The following is a 24,539-nucleotide window of genomic DNA, read 5'->3' as shown; positions in this document are numbered from 1 at the left end:
AAGTGCAGGGTTGTGCTGAACTGCTTAAAGCACCCTCATGCATTTGTGAAAGTTCAGCTTTGTGCTGGACCACCTCGGCACTGGCTCGTGCACCCTCGTGCAGCTGTTGGTGAAACACATGGTACAGAACTTCTGAGGTCACTAGTCATTCACATTGAAATATGGCGAAATGATTAAGGAAATGGTTCGTTGTTAAATCTTTTTTTTTTAAATAACTCAAAATATCACATTTGAATGTAATTAAGATCCCAAGTATCATCACCTACAGTGTATAACCATTACATCTGAATGAATATCATAACCACCTTACCACAATTCAGTAATTTGAGACACTATGCTGTTTGACCACATTTGTGTGTAAGAGCACCCTTATTTTTACCCAGGGAGAGTTGTATATGAAACCTTATGCAAGAGCACCATTTCTGGTTTTGTTTCCTGAACTACCTCTAAATACTGTATGTGTAAGAGTGTGGCTTCATTCTGTTTGGTCTCTCTAGTGACAAACATAGTATACACAGGCAGAGCTCCTTACAGTGTAGGAGCTGCATGCTTGTTAACAGAGGTCTTACACTATCCTCTCATAATTCAGCACAAAGCATCTTTTTCCTGGTTTATCTCCCAAGGACATAAAATCAAGAGATACTTTGTTTTCTTTCAGAGATATAAAGGTGCTACAGGCCCTCTATACTACGCAGTCCACTTGTTGAGATCTTGCTTGCTTACGTACCATCCAGGCATAGAGACATATGAGTAGTTTGTATGATATTTCTTGCCAAAGAGAATTAATTAGCTACCCTTTATCATGATACTCTGGTAATAGACAGAGAAGTCCTATATGAGCATCTTTGTGGGTTCATGAAGATCTCTTAATGGCCCGTGAGGCCCTTTTTTTGGAGAGGCAAAATGTCCTCGACGTGTGTAGTAGCTGTAGAGAGGCAGTTGCTGTGGACACTTGTGCCTAAATGATAACTCTTGAATTTAGCATTATCTGCTTCGGGGGTTAAAGGTGTTTTGGAGACTATCATATGAGTAGTCAGATGGTTCTTTTTGGTCAAATGCTCATTAACAAAAGCACAGCCATTTGCCAAGTCTGAGAGATTTCTTTAAAGCGTCCTTTCCACCACCAAAATGAGAGAGATACTGTCTTCATAATTGTAATGGCCATAAGCCAACAGTGGCTTTTCTCCCTCTGTGCTCTTTTAGGAAAGTTCATAAAACACAGCATGGGATGTTTACTGATAGCATGAATTTGTGAACGTTTTTGTAGATATTGTGTTGAAAAAAAGTATATTAGAATTAGATTATCCTCCCATCTGTAAGTGGACAAAGGATCTGCTATGGATAACGGGTGGTAGTGGGTGTGTTTTTGACAGAAAATGACGAAGTTGAACAAGCTGTCCTGTCAAAAAAAGACTTTAACTGTCCTTTACACTACTTGTAGTGCGTGTTGTTATTTGCTTGCTTGAGTAATTTATTTGAAAGCCGCACATCCTGTCACATTTGAATGGCTTGTTGGACTGAATGTTTTATCACATTGATCTGCTGTGCTATTTGAGACATTTTAGTGGAACTAACGAACACAACGAACGAGTTAAATTCAGGGGTCCATTAAGAGTATGATGCACATAAACTCATGACCATAATACAGTTACTCAATTGAGCAGTGGCCATAACATTACACTGGCACTCTGTCATTACTTAGATTGAGCTTGAAATCGAAACTGTGGTTGTGAAAGAAGTATCACCAGTCCTAAATCTATGTTGTAGGTGAACAGCAAGTTCAAAGTTCAGGAAGACGTTTCATGTTATAATTGTCGGTTCAAAATGTAATTCATACATGTTGTAATTATCATCAGACATTTAGATAAATATCTCATTGGTGATGTTATGTTACACCGTGCAATTTCAGTCAAGGGAGAAGGAGAAATAAAAAAAAAATGTTGGCTCAACTTGTCAACAGCCTACGTGTGCTTGTTGATGATTTTCAGTTATTGCTATAAAGGCAAATCAATTAAATCTTGAGACTTGTGAGGTGTTTTTCTGCCGCTTCTCCTGAAGTGTGTGTGATTTAGGTGCATTAGTTACCTTACCTGTTAATGGCTTCACAACGTCATAGACGAACACTCAAATGTAATAAGAGACCCGGCACTCTAAATTACTCCGATTTAATCAGCCAACACAACATTGTTGGGCGTAGATGAATATTCAGTTACCTAAAAGAATAATTTTTAATTGTGCTGATCAAAGGGAGCCAAGACACAATAGCATTAGCTGAGGTTTGATTTAATTTCTTTTTCTTTTTCAGAATAGTTTGAGATGTTGACTGATTACAGTTACAGCTGTATATTGTTTTGTCAGAGGAGTGAAATGAACACACTGTTTCTTTATCGAACACACCTTCAATTATCATCACATCAACACTTCATCACAAGGTTATTTGCTTAAAATTTCCCAGTGTGCTCGCTACACGTTTACATTGTGTACTAAATTATATTAGATCACACATCCAAACCATACTATTAGAGCATGCTTTCTGGTAGTTTATATGCTAATGCACTTGGCCTAAATGGATGATTGAAATTAATAATTACAATGTTGGACAGTGATTGTTACGCAGTAGAGGTTTCAAACAAACTCATAAATTACTATTAATTAGGTGTAACACAAAACACTCTTGATAAGTGCAAATCTGCATCAGATTCATGGAGATGTTGTATGCCCATGGACATGAGCTTTTCACAATGCCTGTGACCCTTTTGTCTCTGGATTTAAATGTATCAAGGGCCTTGAATGTATGCTTGTAGTGTGTGTTGTAAGCAGTATTTGCATATTCTGGATGTATGTTATTCACATGGCTGATACTGCTCCTTTCATAAGCACGCCTCTTATGTCTGTTCTCAACCCCATCCCCCATCCTCACCATTTTACCCCCCCCCACACTCCTCCTCCTCACACACACCACCACAGAGCACCCCCTTGATTAACTAATGTCCAATTCGATGCAGTGTATTTCATGAGCTTGCCACCTAATACAGGCAGCTGATTAACCTGGAGTCTGGCTGGTGAAGTTGCAGCCCTCATCTCCCTGTCTTAATTCTTTTTTTCATCCCCCCCACCCCCCTTCTCTCTCTCCCCCACTCTCCTCCCCTCCTCAGTCTTTGTTGTGGCGGCAGCAGCAGAGCATGCATTGCATTGGCGGTCTGAAGCATTGTGTCTGATTTCCAGCAGACAAACTGACCTCTGGGGATTTATTGACAGCAAACTCCACAGAGGCAGACACAGAGCTGGGAGCATGGAGGCAGCCAGAGAGAGGCGGAGGGTGTTGGGGAAGGTTCGTAGGGAGGGAGGAAGAGGAGGGGGAACAGACAGACAGACAGAGAGACAGACAGATGGAAGAAAAGACAGCGAGAGAGTTTCAGCGTGATGAAACAGGAAACAGGTAGAGACGCACAGAGAAAGAGATGTGAAGAGGGAAAACACACACCCCAAATTTAGTTTAATTCAAAAATTTGCTTTTTGTTGGAGCTTTAGGAAGTGAAAGAAAATGGCCGCCTCCTACAAGGATCTAATTAATTTTGAAGGATCATCAGCCCCTTTAGTCCAAGGCAGGGTACAGGAGGGAGGGAGGGAGGGAGACAGACCCCTGGGCTGATTAGAATTCACTGCAGGTAGGCAGTGGCTGCTGCTCACCCACTGTGTCACGGCTAAAATGGAATCACTGTTGTGAGTGGCAGTCTGGGCAACTGAAGCCTGCTTCCCTTGGCCTGCTCCTTTGTTGCCAGCATTCACCTCACTTTACCCCTTAGGCAGGTGGATTTACATGTCTGGATGGGTGAGGGAAGCCGGCGAGGGAACATATATGTTTGCATTGTCTAAAAGTAGCCATGAAAAAATAAGGCCCGTGGCGTCAGAATACAGTTACATCTGAAGCTAAGCTAACCCCTGCTGGAAAAGAAAAAAAAAGTCAAATATTTGCCACTGTAATGGATTCACGCCTTTTGGCACGTGTGTGTGTGTGCGTGTGTGTGTAGTACGTTAAAGAGAAGGCTATAAATGATGACTTTTTGCTTTCACTTTGACTATGTCAATTCTGAATAATTCCAGTGACAGCGGTTAGGTTACACCTACAGTTGGGTTTATGGTTTAGATTAGATCTGGTTTTGAAGTTAGGTGTTAAAACATAATAATAATAATTTCATTTATATAGTGCCTTCAAAAATAGAAAGTTACGAAGTGCTGCACATATAGGTGAGGACACATATGTGCAAATGCACATATACATGCATACATACATACATACATACATACATGAATACATATACATACATACATACATACATACATACATACATACATACATACATACATACATACATACATACGTGAATACATATACATACATACATACATACATACGTGAATACATATACATACATACATACATACATACACATACATTATGCATGATACATAGATGTAGATTAACGCATACTACCAAAATAACAACCCTACCAAAAACTCAAGGCTGACCTGTAGAAATGGCAGATTTTAGGGATTCAGTCTTATATTGACATCCATAATGAAAGGTCTGAAGAGATTATTTGGTGGGGGGGTTAGGTCACTGTCAGAGTTATGTTTACAGCTAAGGTTAGAGAAAATGGTTCAAGTTTAATTGTAGATATAGCGGTTAAGGATTTAATTGTAAAATATATTTTCTGTCCGGATCAAGGCGGAGGAACAAACCAGTGTGTGTGTGCACATTTTAGTGCCAAAGAATGATCCGTCTCAGTATCGAGTGATCACCCTCAGCTGCTAAACACGCTTTCACTTGTCTATATCAAATCAGCTAATTTGTTAGTTGACAAGGACATTTCAAGAAAACAAGCACATGTCTCGCTGCCCGCAGTCCTTCCTAAAGTGAGGCCTGTGGACACAAAGCAGTCTGTGAACACAACTATTTCCGTTATTACACTTTAACCCCTCAACTCTGGTTTTCTCCCAGATATTCTGCTTTTCCATACTAAACTACACATAAAATCCTAATCTTATTTGACCATTTTGGAGGCTTATTTATGGTCTCATATCTTTCTGTTACCTTGGTACAGCAGATGACCCTTCTTCTTCCACCAGAGTATGTGGAAAAAATACAGAGGTTACTTGCTTAAAATCGATTTTTAATTACCTCAAAGTCTCAAAGCCGTAACCATGTTCTTTGAAAGCACTTGAGATTTGTAAAAGAATAATACGAATCAAAATTAACGTGCAGGTCTGGTCAAATCCCAGCCCCGTTCTATTCATTCAGCAACACACTGTAGTTGCTGGCGTTTTACAGAGAACACTTGGTGTTCGTGTTGTAGCCAGTGTGACAGCTACTAGACGTTTTACAAAAAAAATGTTTAAGAGTGTCAAATCACACTTGTAATTATGATCCATAATGAAAAATATTCATATCTCAACAGGAACAGGCATTTCCAAGATACTTTTAAAGCTTTATTGGGTGAAGTATTTGAAGGCACTTTGACCAGTGTGGTGGTAATAAAGAGAGAAACTGTAACGGCATTTTGCATTGGTTCAATGCATTTTTTCAGTCTGTCTGACCTTAAATATACCAGGAGTATGTGACTATAATGTGGTTGGATTTATGTCATTTTATGTCCAGTTTGCAAACTTTTGTATACTAATGTGTGTGTGTACAGTATAAGAGCAATTGTGTCTTTTTTTGCATCACCAAACCAGCTCATCACATGCTTAATGTTGTTGAATGCCTTTCTTGTGTTTTTCAATGAATGCCTTGTGTGTTTAATATTGGACTCTTTTCTATTATTAACCTCTAATGTTCGCTCTATGTCTGTATTAGATATTGTCTTCGGTTGGATATTTGTCTTTGAAAATGAAAAGGGCACAAGCATGTATACACACACACACACACACACACACACACACACACACACACACACACACACTTTTTGATGAGTATGACTGAGAGCTTTTCAAAAATATTTAATCTGCAGAAATTTACAAGGAATTTTGATTTTTTTTTTGGGATGGGTGTGGTTTTGTTGGCCATCAGCTCAGATAACTGCTGAGAGAAGAAGTGGCTCTAATACAAATATTATTTTCAACCTTGATTTGTAATTGGTGGTCATGCGCGCAAAGGAACGTCCATTCGTCTTCCTTTGAAAACTCTTCACACATCTGTTGCAGCGTGTCAGATTCTTGTGTTCCTGTGGCTCCGGGTTCATTAAGGGAGTGGCAATATCGACGAGGCAGTATGTGGCATTAAGATTTGTCTTTGTCTTTTTTTTCTCCCCCTCCAAACGCTGTGGCAGAGCAGCACATGATTTGGACAGAGAGGACTGACAGCCTTGCCTAGCACCTGGCCTCTGATCAGCCATCTCCACCAGCAAACTGAAGCTTGACCCGCACTTCATCACCAGCCACACAAGCATCTTCGGAACAAAACGTCATCTAACTGTGAGTACTGGACTGCTACTACGTTTTTTAATGTTTTTTCTTTTTACATTTGAGTTAGAAATAACTTTGCTGGAAATAAGTATTAATACTTTGTGCTAACACTGTTGCACTGCTTCTGCTGTGCATTTTAGCTCAATTGTGCTTCACTTGGATAATCAAATCAAATATGGTTTTATTGCTATTACCACTGTTCATCCAAATTATAAAGCATTTCTCCACATGGTCAAGGTTTTTTATATAAATACAGTAGTTAAGTAAGGTGTGTTTTCTGACATTTAATCAGAATATATATATATATATATATATATATATATATATATATATATATTCTGATTTGTTATTCATTGACAGACAGTGTAAACAATTATCAAAAAAAAATTTGACATGGATTTTTACAGTTTCCAATATCAAAATGAGAACAGTTTCTTTGTGAGAATAGTGCTGTGTTTAATAAGCATTCAAACAAGGTCGACTGCCTTACTTAAATTATGCTCAAGCATGTTTATATGCAAAAGAAATTCAGTTTACAGCAATTACAAAAACAACCATAATTTGCATAATTCTTACACTTGCTACATATCTTAGTTAGATTTCGATTTTCATTTCTTTTAACACCTAACTGAGGAGAAAAGCATCTTAAGTTATCTTGCACACTGATCAGCCGGGTCACATCGAGTATATTCCAAGGATAGTTAGGAGGCGCCATCAAAGTGAACACATGGCTAACAAAAGAGGCCTGTTGTCCTCTAAGCCCAGTGCACCACCTAATGGTGGTTGGTGGAATTTCAGAAATACACACTGTAAGAGGGAAACTTGTACAGTAATAATAAGTAGATGGGAACCATCTTAATTGTCTTTCACCATGGCAATGTGGAATTTTCAAACCACGATGATTCAGCCTGATTTGAGACAAATTTTGCTCCTATGCTGAAATTATTTGATTCTCATCCTTGAGAGAGAAAAAAATATTCAAATGACCATATCTGTATTAGCATTTTAGGAATCCTCCAATCACCATTCTTATGTCTTTTTATAATAAGAATCAACATTATTAAGCATATATGTATAAATTGATTGTAGTACTGTGACATGGTTGTGTTTTCTAACATGAGGCAAAAGGCAATTTCCTTGCACACAAGAGAACTTCTTTTTGTGATGCATTCACCTATGGCTATTCTATAACAGTTTATATTTAATTATTCAATTACACTGTTAAATTACTCCTAATATATCAAACCAAAAATGGAAATATGTTGTTGTTGTTGAAAAGAAATCATAAAAAAGTCACTTTAGGCATACCAGTTAATATTGTGGTGACTGTGTGTGTCAGAGTTTTTGAATCAGGTGTGTTGCCGTCTACTTGCAGGTGACATCAGTTGCAAGGGGATGACCGAGCGCATTCATAACATCAATCTCCACAACTTCAGCAATTCTGTACTTGAGACCCTCAATGAGCAGCGCAACCGTGGGCACTTCTGTGACGTGACTGTTCGGATCCATGGAAGTATGCTGCGAGCTCACCGGTGCGTGCTGGCTGCTGGAAGCCCCTTCTTTCAGGACAAGCTGCTCTTGGGCTACAGCGACATTGAGATCCCTTCTGTGGTCTCAGTGCAATCCATCCAAAAGCTGATTGACTTTATGTACAGTGGGATTCTGCGGGTATCTCAGTCAGAGGCCCTGCAGATCCTTACTGCGGCTAGCATCCTACAGATCAAGACCGTCATTGATGAGTGTACCCGCATTGTGTCCCAGAATGTGGGCCTGGCAGGGCCGGGGGGGTTCCCTGTTATACCAGGAGACTCTGGTCAGGAAACACCCCGTGGCACGCCAGAGTCTGGCACCTCTGGGCCCAGCAGCGACGCAGAGTCAGGTTATATGCAAGCAACATCACAGCAAAGCATGGATCGTGCATACACATCACTGTACTCCTACTCTGGCATCTCTCTGCAGAACGGCACCCGCGAGCGCCCCCTGTACATTAACCCTCTGACGTCAAACTACGATCCCACTCTCAGCACTCAGAAGGACCAGCAGTCTCAAGATCCACCCTGGATGAACCGCATTCAGGAGAGAAACCAACAGGTCGATCGCTTCATCTCCACAGCAGAGTCCACTCACTGCCGTAAGCAACCCCGACCGGTACGCATACAAACAGGAGGGATGCACATAAAGCAGGAGGCCGAAGATGAGTACAGCTGCTACGATAATTTGGGGGACTGTCCTATTGACACTGACCATACTGAAGGTGTAGAGAGTGAATCCAAGGTTGAAAGTTTTGACTCAGGGGTGAGCTCCTCCATCAGTACTGAGCCAGATGCTATGGAGCAGCAACCGTTCCTGACGGGCTTTAGAGACGGGGGCGGGGACGGAGGTGAAGGAGGTCCAGTGCATATAGAGGTCAATGACTCGTCCCCAGAGCAAGTGCAAGAGACAGAGGACGGGGACATATCCCACAGCACTAGTGACAGTAGCATGATGCAGCCCCTGCCAAACTCAGTCATGTCCCAGTCCCTGCCAAGTGCCCTGCACTACATGCGCCAGGCAGAATCACACACCAGCAATCTGAGGATGCCGCTCACCGTGACCAGCAATTCCCAAGTGATGGGCACAGCTGGAAGCACCTTCCTGCCCACACTCTTTCCTACACAGCCGGCTAGAGACAACAAGCCTTTCCTTTACCTTCCTGGCCAGCAGCAACCCCAGTTTGTGGCAGTGCCGCCCCCTGCAATGCCATCATTCCCGAACCCCATGTCGGTACAGCAAGCGCCAGCTATGAAGCAAGAGGTTACAGGAGGACTTGGTGCAGGGGAAAAGAAGCCCTATGAATGCACTCTCTGCAGTAAAACCTTTACTGCTAAACAGAACTACGTCAAACACATGTTTGTCCATACTGGTAAGTCAAAATGTAAAATTTTATTTTATATTGTAAGCTCAATTAAATGATTGCCTTATCCATAGTTTATGTAGGTAGTAGCTGTACTTATCATATGTAATACTATAGAAATATTTTTGGTTAGCGGTATAGTCTAACATAAAAAATGTGTTATTATGATGTGAAAACTTTTTTTTTTAAATAGGAACATTAAAATGATCTAATGTTTCTTTGTTTCTCATAATACAAAAACAATATTAGACAAAAGGTTATTTTATTTTCCTTAATGTTATTATTTCATAATAATGTATCAATATAGAGCTGTGTCCCTTTAACATACTACATAGCATATGTACCCACAGTCACACTGAGAAAGTGACAAAATTTAAGACAAAATTAAGTATACACATTGATGTCACTGTTCCAGTCTCATGTCGAGGTCCCGCTCCCCTTCAAGTAGCGTTTTTAAAAAAGGCCTGTCCTCCGGGGTTAGATTAGGTTATGGTTAGGTGCCACGAGGTTAAGGTTGGCTTTAGGGTAAGGTAAGAGAAAACACAAATCAGTGAGGAAGCAGAGTTTGACACAACACCAAGAACATCTCAGATATTTGAACAATCATTTATCTTTTTCTTTTGTTAAATTAAATTAAATTTAACATCCATCTGTGCCCATCTTTATCCTTTCCTTCTAGTACAAGTTAGTATGTAAATGAACACTATCTGTAAAGCAGTATAGTATGAAGATTAGTACATAAAATATAGAGTGTATAGTATTAGTCTGTTAGCTGTGTTACATTATTATACTGTGCATTGCTTTCTTCTAGCCCTGACAGCCTTGTCAATCTGTTCAAATCATCATCACAGAAAGAAAGAATTAGATATCATATAATTAGATGATCTCATAAAACGTGCCCACTCAAATAGGCAGAACCTCCTTTGAAAGCTATTTCAAACCAAATTTCCTAATTTACTCGCACAATTGTACAGAGCAGAGGGATGACATATTGAGAAGGGAAGTCACGGATCGATCAGACCCATGGACGAGATCTGAACGTCCCACGGCAGCCAATGATGGATTACCTTTACTCAAAAAATATTAGTCAAGAACTAACAGGATGTCAGTGTGATTTAGCATAATATTGTATTGCTCTCCACATGTGATTACCATACATCTAATACATATACAGCATAAACTGTTTTTTCAGTAAAAAAAAAAAGGTAATCAAGACATACTTTGGCAAGTATAATAGATTATATCTTCACACCTCGATGAAAGATGAGGGTGAGAAAAATCTCAACAGTCATTATGAAAGACTGAAAATTCCTAAAAATGTGGATCTGTAAAATATCCACCCAGTACTATTGCATGATAGACATGTGCTATGAGGTGGCTATGATCAAAAATCAGTCAGAGACAAAAGAGACAGGTTTGCATTTGTATGAGTCACTGTATTTCAAATTTGCGGCCCTGAAGAAGAGCAAGACAGTAGATATACCTGATATGTGTGCTAGCTCAGTGCTCCTGATCTGTAACTGGCTCTGACTTCCGACCCTCTCGTTGGAGCAAGTCAAGCAAAAAGAAAACAAAAAACAAAACAGATGAAGTAAAAGTATAAATTATTGGCTTCATTAAATCAAAGCAGGTAGAGACACATTAATTCAGTCACTGCAGCAGCAAGCTGCAGATAGACAGGACTTCATTAACTTGCATAAATCAACTTGCCTATTCGCAGTGTTGTCAGTTTCTTCCTCTACCTGTTAGTTTTATGTAATTATTAATATGTTAATGTTTTACACCCCATAATGTCCGCAGAGACAATGATTTAAAATGAGCTTATATCTCACGAAACTGACAAAAATACCAAAGAGAAGCATAAAGGATTTAGTTTGTGATCGTTTGGGAATTAACATTGGTGTGTGTGGTTTTTTTATGTCCTTGTAGCTCCACCTGTCTGTGTCTGTGAAGTTATTACAGTAGTTGTGAATTTTCAGAAAACAGAAATTGTACAGTTATATTACAGTTTTGTAATAACTGCATCAGAGCTACATTATAGGAACCCGTTGCTCACAGAGCTGTAGCATACAGAGTCTAGTGAAACCATCATAACACAGCTAACACAGGTTTAAGAAATTCTAGCCTGAGGTATGTTCCTGTACTGGAAAAGTAACACTGCTGGCTTCAGGCGTCAAATGTTGCTGCACAGATTCTTCCATACTGTGTAAATGTAATCCTCAAAAATATATCTCTTTTTTTCCCCTTAATGCTTTTGTCTTGCATGTACATCCAGGTGAGAAGCCTCATCAGTGCAGCATCTGCTGGCGCTCGTTCTCCCTGAAGGATTACTTAATCAAACACATGGTGACACACACAGGGGTGCGGGCCTACCAGTGCAGCATCTGCAACAAGCGTTTCACCCAGAAGAGCTCTCTCAACGTCCACATGCGGCTGCACCGTGGAGAGAAGTCCTATGAGTGCTACATCTGCAAGAAAAAGTTCTCACACAAGACCCTGCTGGAGAGGCACATGGCCCTGCACAGCACAGGCAACACCATCACAGGGCTGTCGGGGAGCGCAGGTACCCCAGGCCCGGTCTCCATTCCCATCCCAATGGCTGTCCCTGAGCCTGGAGCTGGAGTGGTGGCCCTCGCCATGCCAGTGAGCGGAGGTGCTGGAGTAGGGGCTGGGGTTGGAACAGGAGTGGGTGTAGCTGCAGAAGCGAGCTGCCAAGAAGGGACCACCTACGTGTGCTCCGTCTGCCCTGCCAAGTTCGACCAAATGGAGCACTTCAATGACCACATGCGAATGCATGTCTCCGATGGATAAGTACTAATAGATAAACTTCTTTCAAAAAGAATGACAAATAAAATGGCACTAGATTTTCCTTTTCTTGTTTTGAGGTATGAAGAGTAATGAGTATAGACACTGGCACATTAAGTTTCCCAAAAAAGATTTTTTTTTTTTTCTGTTATTCTAAAAGAAAAAAAAGATGGTGGCCTTAAGGCTTAGTAGTTTGATATTGATCTACTGGATGGATCCTAACTACAGGCCTCTAAATGTATGCTTTCCTAAAATACTGATTTATGTGTTGAACACTACCGAAAGGCCTACGAAAGAAACACATACACACAAACACACCTTTAGTGTAGATATGTCTGAATGAATATACATGTGCATATATGTTTGAGCGTTTGTGTGTATTTGCATGTGTCCGTCTGGTTGTCTAAGTGTGTGTGTGTGTGTGTTTGTGTGTGTGTGTGTGTGTGTGTGTGTGTGTGTGTGTGTGTGTGTGTGTGTGTGTGTGTGTGTGTGTGTGTGTGTGTGTGTGTGTGTGTGTACATTGCCATGAAATATAAATCATGGTAGTTGTGAACCCATACTGACCAGTTTGGAAACTATAGATGTCCAAGCTTACTGTGGTATAATTTACAACAACAATAACAAGAAATCTTCTGGGGTTGGGCTACATATTCCCTCTAAAAATACTGATGGTCACAAGATTGCCTTCTTATGTAAAATAAAAAAGGAGAGTAGTTAATTTGACAGTGGGTTTTATTTATTCCTATGGTATTAAGGGATTATAATGCAGCTGTTGTCAAGGTACCAATTTCAATCATTTTACTGAAATGTAACTTCCTGTCAGTGGTGACGGGGACAAATATTTCTCATCTGTTTTGTAATTGTTGTCCATGCATTTTAATGGTTAAGATTGCGTTTACTAAATTAGGGTGTGTTGATGAGACAGTATTTGAGCAAAAATTTGTTTCTTTTTTTCTGAAGTTTGGAGTTTAACTCATTTGCATACACTGCCACTAATATCTTAAAAGACTGTTAAGGCTAATAGACCTCTTCCATTTCAAAACATAAGAAAAAAAGAAAGATTCTTTTGCTGATTGGTTTTTTTAGCCTTTCACATTCACAGTTATGGCAGGCTGGCATATGCGACTAAACTCTCTCCTTCATAATTGCTGCTCCTCAACTTGCACCTGACTGTTATGGGATGTAGATTAAAAAAATATTTGTCACTTTCTATTGTTGTTATTCAGTAGCCGACATGGTTTTAATTTGATAATGGAATTATGATATTGGGGGGGAGGGGTTAGGCTAGTTGTTGATTGGAACAGTGTTGAAGAGGGAGGGATTTAATTTGAATCAAATTTGAATTGGAAACAAATGCCATCCTGATCCTAGAACCCTGTATAACCTGTTCATTACTATTGCAAAGCCATTTAAGCTAGTGGGAGCTAAATGCATTAATCTTTGTGTTATTGCTCTCCCTGAAGGCTCAAATGGCATGCAACGTTTTGAAAGGATATGCAGTCTCAGAGCAAAACAAGTAGCTCCATTGATATCACAGTTTCACGATATACCACATGTTGGAGATGGACTTTCTAGACAATAGTATACATTCCTGATTTTTCTAAAAACCTAGACACAGCATGTACAGAATAGATTTGGAAGCTAGTGTGCGCAAGTTGTCATCCATAAATCACATCACTTAAGGCTCATTTCTGATATTTGAATTGTTTTGTATTGCTTTTTACTCAAAATAGGACACACACACACACACATGCAACAGCCTGCAACTGCAATCTGAAGGATTTGCTCATTTGTGAGCAAACACTTTAGTAGTTGTATTGTTAAAAGAATAACTGCGTACAGTGGTCTTAAGAAGACCCGCTGTACATTCAAAAAAAAAAAAAAAACAGTGCTACTTTGCACATTTCTTAAATGCCTGTGCTTAATATTTAATCATTTTCGTCAAATGAACTTCTATAATTTTCTTTTATTCAATTTCAAAGGAAAAAAAAAACATTTTTTTTTTTAAATCTTGATAAGTGGACTGCATTATTTTCTTGCATATATGTTGCACTGCTTAAACCAATAAGTGCACTACTGTTAACAGAGATATTATAGTTTTAGAAAAGAGGATTTTTTTTAAATCTAACATTTGGTTGTAGAGTTCACATGTAATAGAATAGCTTTGTTTCAATTTATTCATTAAGTAATTCAGCGGTTCTTGGCTTTCGTTATTGCTTGCAGTTACCTACAGTATATACTCGTGCCGTGTTAATGCAAGCATTTATTTTTATTTAAATATGTACCATTACGTGTGCTCATCTATGTTTTAACCTTTGAATTCATTCTTTTATGGAGTCAGTTCCCTATAACAGTTATTCAATTGCATTTCTTTAGAAACAGACAGAATTTTCTTACGAGAACATCCAAGCCAAACAACATTAACAGTGAAACAACAACAGTAATAATAAACACAACTCCCGTCCAACTCCGTTGGCAGAGGTAATAATAATAACTATTATTATATTATTAATAATAATACATTTATAATGTGTGTGTGTGTAACATAAATTATATGTGTGTCCTAGAACAACTTTCCGTGGGTTTAAAGGTGTGGGGAGGTGATGGAATGCAGCTTTTTGATATCTGTCTGTCGGTTGTACACAGTTGTGTCCCTTCCTTAGTGTTTGTATGTCTGTGAGACTCTGTGTGTGGTATATAGCCTAATCAAACTGTTGATAAGTGGTATATCTGAACTGTAGGGCTTCCTTAGCAATATGCAACGCAGGTACTATGAGAAGCAGTTCTCCAAACCTTTTGGGCTAATACGGCACCTGTAACGTTTGTTCTGAGATTTGAGTGAGGCCTAGGTAGGTCAAACACTGTTTACTTCGTTGTACCTGTTTGGAGAAGTTATGTCCAGCATTTTGATGCTAAATTTTATATAATTGCTACTAGATTTCAGATCCCTGTGGAGTCAGTTGAAGTGAAGTCAAGTGATGAACATGAGAGACCTGGATAGATTCTGGTTTCTCCTCAGCTAAAAGAAATTATTGACTGCAGATAAGAAATAAACCGAAAAACAAATGTGAGGTTAGTCCGCAGTAAAAGTAGCACATTATTTAACATTTGATTGGGCCTGTCTCCTATGGTGTGCATATAAGCCTAAATTGTATGGTTCCTGTTTGTAGCTGTTGTTGCCAGGATGGCAATATTGCTGCATGCTAGTGCTATATTTGTCTCTACACAGCACGTGGAGGGTAATCTCATGCCTTAACAGACAATGCACTAAATAGAATATGTTAGCAACTGCCGAGATCTCTTTCCAACAGTACTGCCACATGTATGGCACACAGCTCATGATGTTGGTGTTTGTTGTCTGTTCAGTACCAAGTTAAACACTGCCAAACTAACATCATCACTTTTTTGAAAGCATAGGCAGATACATTAATTGAATTGTTTCAGTGTGATGTATGTATTCAGTAATCTAGCATTCCTTCATGGCACCTAAATTTTACATATTTTGTGTAAACACATATATCAAATGCACTATTGACTGTAGCTAGATGAGTACAACCAGCTTTGTGGTATCATTGGTCTAAATAGTAGGTTAAGTAGCTCGATGTTGGTTTTTGAAATATTTGATTTCACAATTACACTATCAATTGTTTCTCTATCTTTTTCTTTTTTGGAATAACAAAAGTAGCCAATCTCAACGTTATCTGGATGAGGGCTAATAACTCATCCCACTGTCAGTTGACTAACTTCTTGTATCATAAGGTGTTTGATAGCAGACCAGGCTCGGAAGGGGAAAGAACCTTCTCTCCAGTGTGTCATAACGTGCTATAACATACCTAGCCCCCCCCCCCCCCCTCTCCTGTTGCATTAGCATCACATGCTCTTCACTGTCCATAGTTATATATTCCTTATACTGCTTCAGCTACTCGTGGTGGTGCTTAATTCTCTTTTCTCAGTGTTGCAAAAAAAATCGGTTAAAAATTGTTGAAAAGTTGCAACATTATCCAGAAAATAAGTCCTTATCTCAATCGTGCTTCTTCTAGTTGTTAGTTTGAAAAAAAAGTCTAGACTTTATGTTTGCATATTTTCAGAACAAAACATATTGAAAAGTAGATAATAGCCTTGAGCCTGCAGCTGTTTGTATTGTGTTTCAAATATATTACTGTTCATGTTTTGTTTATCTTAGTGTAGAGACACAGGGTCTACAGTACATTGTTGTCCTTCTTGCAGTATGTTTAATTCATCGTTATACTTCTTTATTTCAGGCTTCTTCCTGCTTTTTTTTATGGTGATCATAGTGATGTTGTTTATACATACATAGCTTCACGCAACTGGATAAAGGATAGTCAGTTATTGAGTCATATTTCACAGTACTATATATGCTTATATGCTTATTTGCTTTGCATTGAGATGAAAACAAGGAAATGGAAGATAGTAATGGTGAGGGTCATATCGGGGCGAGGAACAGCTTCATTTTATTCTGATAAGCATGTGTCTGTCTTCCTGTTTGTCTTTCAGTCCGTCTCCACACATTTTAAGTCAGATTTTTTATTTAAGCTTGACTAAAAGTCACAAAGTTAAGAGTAGAATACAGAAAACACGTGAAACCAACTGCATTTTTGGCCTTCTACAGTACACATAAGAGTGAAATAGATAACTTCTTACAAATATACTATATATATTTAAGTATCACCATCTCCACACAGCTGGAGAATACATTTTCAGATAGTTTGATAAAGACATAATTGCAGCTAGAGTATACAGTATCTTGTGGGATATAGGGAATATGCCTATCAAGTGCCTATCAGTACATACAGCAACTATACAGAATATTCATAGTTTTTCTCTCCTACATTGCACAGATACAGTATATACACAATGGTCTAATATAAATATATTATTTATACTATTACTGCTAAGACCTGGTGGTTATGAGTGCATCCTAAGAGAACCCTTTAAAATACCTGAAATGTTCTATTCATATACAGTAAAGGCTACATCTGCAAGTTTTATTTTTTATCTAACATTAATACAGTTTGGAGGATTCAAAGATATAAAACGCAATCCCGTTTTAATGTCTAAATGAAACATTACAAGTAGGTTGAGTGGGTCCGCATAGTACCTGAGAAAACAAATATGAAAAATTGAATGACCGTTTTTTGTTCTTTCACGTTGCTCTCTCTCTCTCTTTGCTGTTTGGCATTTTATACATGCCATTTTTTATTTTCGGTTTTTGCCATTTGCAAACAAGCCATATCCTGTAATGTATGTTTTGGGGGAAAGGCCAGTGGCACTTTGTGAACAGCAGAGGGGGCCACACATTAATAGGGAGAGGTGAAGTTAACGTGCTGCCTGCCACAGTGAACGGAAATCCAAGCAGAATATTTGGATTTAAAAAAAAATCTTATTGTGGGTAAATATTGCCTTTCATCAGATTGTAATAACGTCTATAAGCATGGCAGTAAGTTACCCCATACTGGCACTTACTGTAAACAACTAAAAAGCGGTTTGCAGGCCATATGACCTGGCAGCTGCTATAGTAGTTTTACTATGTGTCCTTTGACCTTGATGACAGGCCCTTCCACATGCAAGCCAGTGCCCAATTTCCCCACAACGATCATTAACATCTCCTCTTATCTGACAGCCTTGTTGTTTACATACAGCTTGAAACTGTAAAGGGCAAGCAACGTGAAGAAACAAACTGGCCGTTAAACATTAGACTGACAGTAGATATTTATAACCACTTCTTGGAGGCAAAATGAGATTACAAATTGAAAGTTTTGGCAAAAGAGAACACACACACACACACACACAGCATTCAAATGTCGTTGAAAGTGTTTGGTTTAACAATATGAAAACAAAAGTAAAAGAAAATATAGTAGAATGAAAATCATAAATGAAGTTTCAGGAATGAGTGGCTGCGAGATAAAAAGGTTTTGGGATGGCTTATTATTCTGTCCCCTGTGGACTAATTACCACAGTTTTCTCTATAACCTTCTCCAGCCTAGTTACTGTGCCAAATTTAGGGGGAAAAAAGACACGTTTTTAATTATACCGCTATTGTTAAATTAGGCGTCAGAACCAAGGAGAAAAACGAAAAATAAAAGAATCTTTTCAAGAAATTTCTGTAAAACTTATAACATAAACATAATATATTACATCAAAAACATGCATCATACCAAAAGCAGGTGATTGCCTTTATTTTGACTCTTTAAACCCTCCATTATACATAGTTTTCAAGTAAATAGGAGAAAACAGCTATGATTAACAAATGCACATTTTGAAGGCTTAGTTTCATATACATTTAATGTTAAAATAAAGCATTACTAATATAGGCAATGTGATAAAGCTAGTCCCTGTCATCCAACCGTCACACTATGACACACACAAACAGCATCTGTTCACATTTTACAGTCAGACATCCAGATTCTGTTTTGATTTTTAGCTTTACGCACATACAGTGAAGCAGCTGTTTTATTTAATTTTAAAGTACAACACAGCCAAACTAAGCTATAATATCATCTAGATTATATTATTAATTTCTCCGAACATGCAGTTATTACACTACCCTGATGAGGTTTTTAATAAAACATCATCAGGTAACTACCATCCATCGGTCCGAATGAAGCATGCAGTCCTGTCTACACAGCCTTTTCCTGTAGGGGGGTACTTTGTTTTTAATCGACCACAAACTATATTTTGAGTGTCCCGCCATAACAGGATTTCTGTATCTTTTTAAAAAATCACAATGGTGAGGAAACTTATATGCGATTTAGCCTCTAATCAAGACTAAACGTTGATCCTCTTTGTGTTCTTACTCGCTGCAGTCTTTTCGGCTTAGTCCAGCTCAATTAGTTTTAAAGTGTGCAGCAGTGCAACTAAAAACATGCATTCCTGTTCAAGTCCAGAACATTCCAACTCCTAGTCTGGCATTCATTTTCCACACTTAACTAACCTAATATTAAGGAGGATTTCCAGCACTTAATCGTTTTACAGATCTGTGGGATATTTGATTATGTAGTAGCAACATTGCCCATTACATCAGAGTTTAGTAAAAATGTATATTTCCCTAAAATAGATTGGGTTTTTTTTTATCTCATCTTGCTGTTTATTTAAATTTTGCCAGAAGATCACAACTCCCAGCTTTGAGCACAGCTTATGCTTGTGTGTACTGGTTCTATAGACAACATGCACTATGCTATCACTCAGTTTCTCTATGTAGGTCTCTCTTTTATAGTGCAGAGACGTAAAATAACATTTTTAAAAAACTGCAAAAAGAGAGAAGTCAAGGCTCTTCACCACAATGTTGGTCACTGTCTCAGCCAGCACGCAGTCTGCAGACAGAGATTAAAGATTTGAGCACTGTAATAATGTCCCCAAAGTGGCTGGTGGTGGTCATTTGTAAAACGGGGCCATGCTAATCATTAGAAGTCAAATTGAGAAAAAAAAAACTGTACTAGACAATGTTTGTTTTCACAAACCAAAGAAGGGTTAAGATAATTTAAGTTTTATGGAGAAAATAGCGTTTCTTTTCTATGTGTGTGGGGTTCCAATGGTTGGGCTAGATTGCTACAGTTGTTTGTTTTTTGGGTTTTCTTTGTTTTTCTTCTCACTGCAGGGTGCTTGTGAAAATGCATCTATGTTTTGTGGTTGTGTTAATTTGCCTATTGTAGACCAAAATAGATTTTTTTTTATAAGAAATGCAACAAAACATAAAAATGAATCTGACACAGTAGCTGTGATGTAAACTATCGCATGTTAAAACATGTATAAGATTGTAAATGTTGCATTGTTCCTCTTGACAAAACATAATACTCAATAATCATTGGTTATGTCTTCTATACACACATTTAGCAAATCAGTGTAGACCTGTTCACCTTCACATTGGATTAAATCCAAAAAATCTTTATGTTAGCAGTTTTCATCAAATATTGGCACCGTCTAATATTTTCAGGCTGTCCCTAAATTACTAATTTGACATTGTGACATAGAGTACATTTAGCCATTTATACTTGAGATGGACCAAGATGTTAAGTTTGCACATATTTGTAGCTTGTTTATTAAGCCAAAAAAAGGATAGAGAATAATGATACACAACTTTAAGTCTCAGCAAAACAAGTTAAATCTCACTCATGATCTCTAAGCAAATATTACAGTATTTCATGTTCACTGAAAAGAAAAACGTCAGAGCCAGCCATTGCTACATTATTAAAATTAATGAGTCAAACCAAACTGTAACATGAATTTAAGTATCATAATGTGGTCCAAATATGTATTAAAGTGATTACAAGATGATATATTTTTGTAATGACAAGGCATCATCTGCGAGCAGAATGTAAATCATTAGGCAAAATTTGACAATATTTTATTACTGTAAGGTTGAATTCTAGGTGAATCTGCTGTATATTTTTCATCCTGTGTGTTCAAAATAGGAAATTGAATTACTGTAATTCGGGCGATGTTTTGTACCCAGGTTGGAGACAGAATTTCCCAAATATTGACAGTACAAATCAGAAATGACGTGTCCTAATCAAAGCAGCTTAGGTTATTTTTCATCTGGCTTTTCAGGCTTTTTGCTGCCATATCTTGTATGTAGATGCTTTTGTAAACATGCACTTGAGTGAACTATGAGATGTGCTTATAAATATGTGTATATTTTGTTAGGCTCTTTTTGCCTACGTTAGCTTGATATTTTATTATTTCCCTAAAAGTACTTCTCCTATATAGTTATGAACTTGGCACAAGTGGAGCTGTTGTAGTAAAGGTAGTTAACATCACAACTAAGCAACCCTGAAATATATGCTGCAGTAATGTGTTTTCAGTTTGTTTTTGATAATTTATGCTCCAAGTTGGTTTGTATTTTATTATTATTGTTGTTATGAAACAAGCTTGTTTGAAATGTATTGACTGCTGTTTTGAAATAGGGGATAAAGTTTTTTTTTTCTTTCTTTTTTTTTTTAAATGTATGTGCAAGGACGTTTTTTATAATATGATTTGTCAAACACTGGACTGGAGTGAGTTTTCCAACATTTCCAAGTTGAGAGATGTATTTGACAGACATAACTGCACAGACGACACCCTGACAGACAAAGCACATCCTCCCAGCTGTACAGGGGAGGGTGACTAACATGGCCGCCATCCTCCTGCTCAAAATAGGAGTCATTTAGATGTAAGAAGTTAAGATATTTCCTTTGTGCTGGTTAATTGCATTCATTGGGTGATGGTTTATTTATAATAGGAAACATTTATTAGGGGTTTTCCTTCCAAATTGTAACATTTTTTTGAGTGCTATCTTAAATATTCAGAAAAATCCTAAAGGGATACCACTTGACAGCTATCCAGTTTTCTAAATCACCTGGTATGTCCGCGTTATGGTAGAGCAGATATGACAGTTGAGTCATTACACCAACCACCACTTCTCAAACCAGAAAAGAGATTTGCACTAGACTTATTTTGGTCTCCTTCTATCAAAAGCAATATAATTCACTCAACACATTTTTGAACCATAATATGTGACGGTTGTCGCCCACAGTGGCAATGCTGAGTAAATGGTGATATTTGACAAGTCTTGATTTGTTTTTGTATTCAAAGGTACAGAATCAGTCACCTTTTTAAATGCACATGACATCCACGTGTAATTGTTGTTCGTAGCAGGTTTTTTTTTACCCAGCCGTACCCCCCGAGTATTAGTGTCCAGATTTGAGGGGCATTAAAACTGTTGTTTCCTCCTGTGATTGTTTTGGACAAATCAAGCAGCTTGGAAGTAAGTGAAGGGACGTGTGAGGGAAGGAATCATTTCCCATGAGTCAAACATCAGTTGTCTTCATCACACATCAGACTAAACACATTTAAAGATAAACACAAATACCAAAAGATATACCCAGCTGTCCTCTGTCTTGGATACCTTTCCCCTTAAAAACAATCATCTTCTCTGCATATTTGGTCGCTTTGAGTGCTTTTCGCTGGGATGTCACAAAAGAGAGAAAAAAAAAGTGAGATAATAATGAAATAGTAAGAAAGAAAATCTCAAATGCACCTCACGTCATATAAACATAGCACCATTGGCCACTTGAGAATCTGTGTCCACCAAAATGTATCATACTTCATCCTTTTTCAACGAGGTCACTCACAACAGCAGTAATTATTGACCTTAACGTTGGTATTTTGTTGATGGATAAGTGTAAATTTTTCAATAATTCACAAACAGCAAAACTTCACCATTTTATCTGGATGTAGTAGCTTTCCTGTTTTCACCGCTTTGTGGTGTTGTTGAAAGATGTTGCGGTTTGTCTAAATATGTTGCGTGTTAGAGGAAGCATAAGTATGTGCCTTCTTGTAATCTCCTTGGTGAGCTTGTTATTATTGAGAAGCTGAAGCCAGCCAATTGTGTTTGCACTAAAACCAAATTGCTTTTGTGATGTAGACTATTTAAGCAAGCTTGTTGCGTCACTTTAACCGTACAGTATGCATGAGGGTGAAATTGGTAAGTCTAGGGCTAGAGCTCTCATCTGTTGACCTGTAAACCAGTGCAGCTTAGAGGATCTTGTGAATATATCTTGGCTTAGTTTTGCATTCAGTTTTCAATTCCATCTACTTAATCATCAAGTTTGTCACAATTTCAACAGTTCAAAAAATAATAAAAAATTAAATTAAATTAAAATAGGGGGAAAAAAGCAAATAACACATACCATGAATACCATACAGCTTTTACTTTCACATGCCACAGTTAGAGAGTTACACAACTGCAGTAGAGATATTAATTTCTCTGAATCCATGGGAATGCATGAGTATACGAGGTCGCCTCAAGACTATTGGTCAAATGAATTTAGGTTGTTTTTGAAAAACATGTATTTATTACATATTTTGTTGACATCTAAGAAAGGCCTACATGCTTTGAGTCTTACGAATGCACCTTATTCATGTCAGTCCACGTGGGGGAAAAAGGCTGGCAATGTAATATCTCTGATTTAGCACCTTACTACACAGCATGTTTTCACTTTATGCCAGTTTAGCTATTCTTCCATATGTATGATTTCAAAAATAAATCTCATATTTTGTGAAATTGTTTCATGGGATGTGCCAAAGTTTGGAGGCGATCTCCCAAGTGTTTATGCTTATCATTTTCTTTTCCTCCTCCTTCAGTTATAGCAACGGTATGTCAAAACTTTCCTATAACAGTGTGTGGAATCAATTTATCTCAGCAAACAGTATCATTACTTGCCATTTTACAATAAGCCCTGTATTTCACATATATTTACCAGTGATGTGTATTTGTTATTATAAAGAAAATAGCCGTAAAAGCTTCATTATGTTACATAATATTGTGACTTTTTTCGAAAAACTGTGAAGACTTATCTTGCATATACTTTATACAGAAGTATTAAGCCTTAATACAAAAGACTAAAAAAAGTGTGGAAGAATAAACTGATTGTTGCTAAGTAAGGATGATTTTTGTAAATGTTACCAGCACTTTTTTTGTAATTTTCACTCTCTGAGGTATTGTACAAGTTCAAGCTGTTTGTGAAGTTTGATTATGAAGGAATAAAAACTAGTACTTTCCTGTACTTCACAGAAAGTCTTGTTGCCGTTTTATTTTCCTGCTACAGACTGACATCCAATGAATGCATAAAACCAGATAGATAGATAGATAGATATTATTCTTTAGAGTCAGTATAATCAAATGAATGAGCTGAGTTAGCTAAAAGTAAGCCCATAAATACTATTAGCCTGCTGATGTGTGTGAGTCCAAATACAGTTGGAAGTGACGAGATCCTAAACAACAGGTTGGACTGTATCCCAGAATGCACTGGGCAGAAGGCAGGAAACACCCTGGACAAGCTGCCAGTCCACTACAAATCTAACAATGGTTAATAAACAATGACAGTCATATGCTTTACACCTACTGTACAGGAAATTCAAGTCCAGTCCACTTCACTCACAAGCATGTGGACTGTTGGAGGAGACTGCAGCCAACTGTAAGCTCTACACAGTTGAGTGTGCTGCGAGGTGTCTGTGTTGTGTGGCTGCTGTACAGCACAGTAATTTAGGCTGACACTTTGATTAACATACTGCATGTTAACTGCATCAGATCTATGCCATAAATATTAGCTGTTACTGATACTCAGTTTGAGTCTGTATGCAGCAAGATTAACCAACCAGTGAGGTTTATACTGTACTGTCACTCCTACAAATTAAAAAAAATCTCCATCATCACAAAATGAGATCAAATGAGAATGCACTTCAATAAAATGTATCATGCAGCTTTAACAGATGTTACCACAGTCCATTTTTATTTGACTTTTGATATTAAATTGTTTTACACTCTGTGTTAACAGTGATGGATTCTTATACTTATATTGTAATCTGGTAAGACACATCC

At 38.0% G+C, this 24,539-nt stretch overlaps 1 protein-coding gene across 2 annotated transcripts in view; it reads left to right on the top strand.

Annotated features, from left to right (window-relative positions):
* zbtb20 (zinc finger and BTB domain containing 20) overlaps nucleotides 1–23,735 on the top strand; it is a 32,839-nt gene extending 9,104 nt beyond the window's left edge. The window contains exons 2-4 of one of the 2 annotated variants that reach the window (XM_038707987.1): nucleotides 6,335–6,474; nucleotides 7,841–9,367; nucleotides 11,634–23,735. In XM_038707987.1, the coding sequence (XP_038563915.1) occupies nucleotides 7,861–9,367; nucleotides 11,634–12,169 (2,043 nt within the window). In that variant the 5' untranslated portion in view covers nucleotides 6,335–6,474; nucleotides 7,841–7,860 and the 3' untranslated portion in view covers nucleotides 12,170–23,735. Of the gene's footprint in view, nucleotides 1–6,329; nucleotides 6,475–7,840; nucleotides 9,368–11,633 lie in introns of both variants that reach the window. The other variant, XM_038707986.1, reaches the window with a different exon arrangement.
* The last annotated feature ends 804 nt before the right edge of the window (nucleotides 23,736–24,539 follow it).

Source organism: Micropterus salmoides, unplaced genomic scaffold (assembly GCF_014851395.1).
Source record: "Micropterus salmoides isolate LMB-PRFRI ecotype aquatic unplaced genomic scaffold, ASM1485139v1 Ms_hic_scaffold_9, whole genome shotgun sequence".
In the NCBI taxonomy this organism is placed as follows: Eukaryota; Metazoa; Chordata; class Actinopteri; order Centrarchiformes; family Centrarchidae; genus Micropterus; species Micropterus salmoides.
The sequence above is the reverse complement of the archived record's forward strand: the minus strand, read 5'-3'. Positions and strand labels throughout refer to the sequence as shown.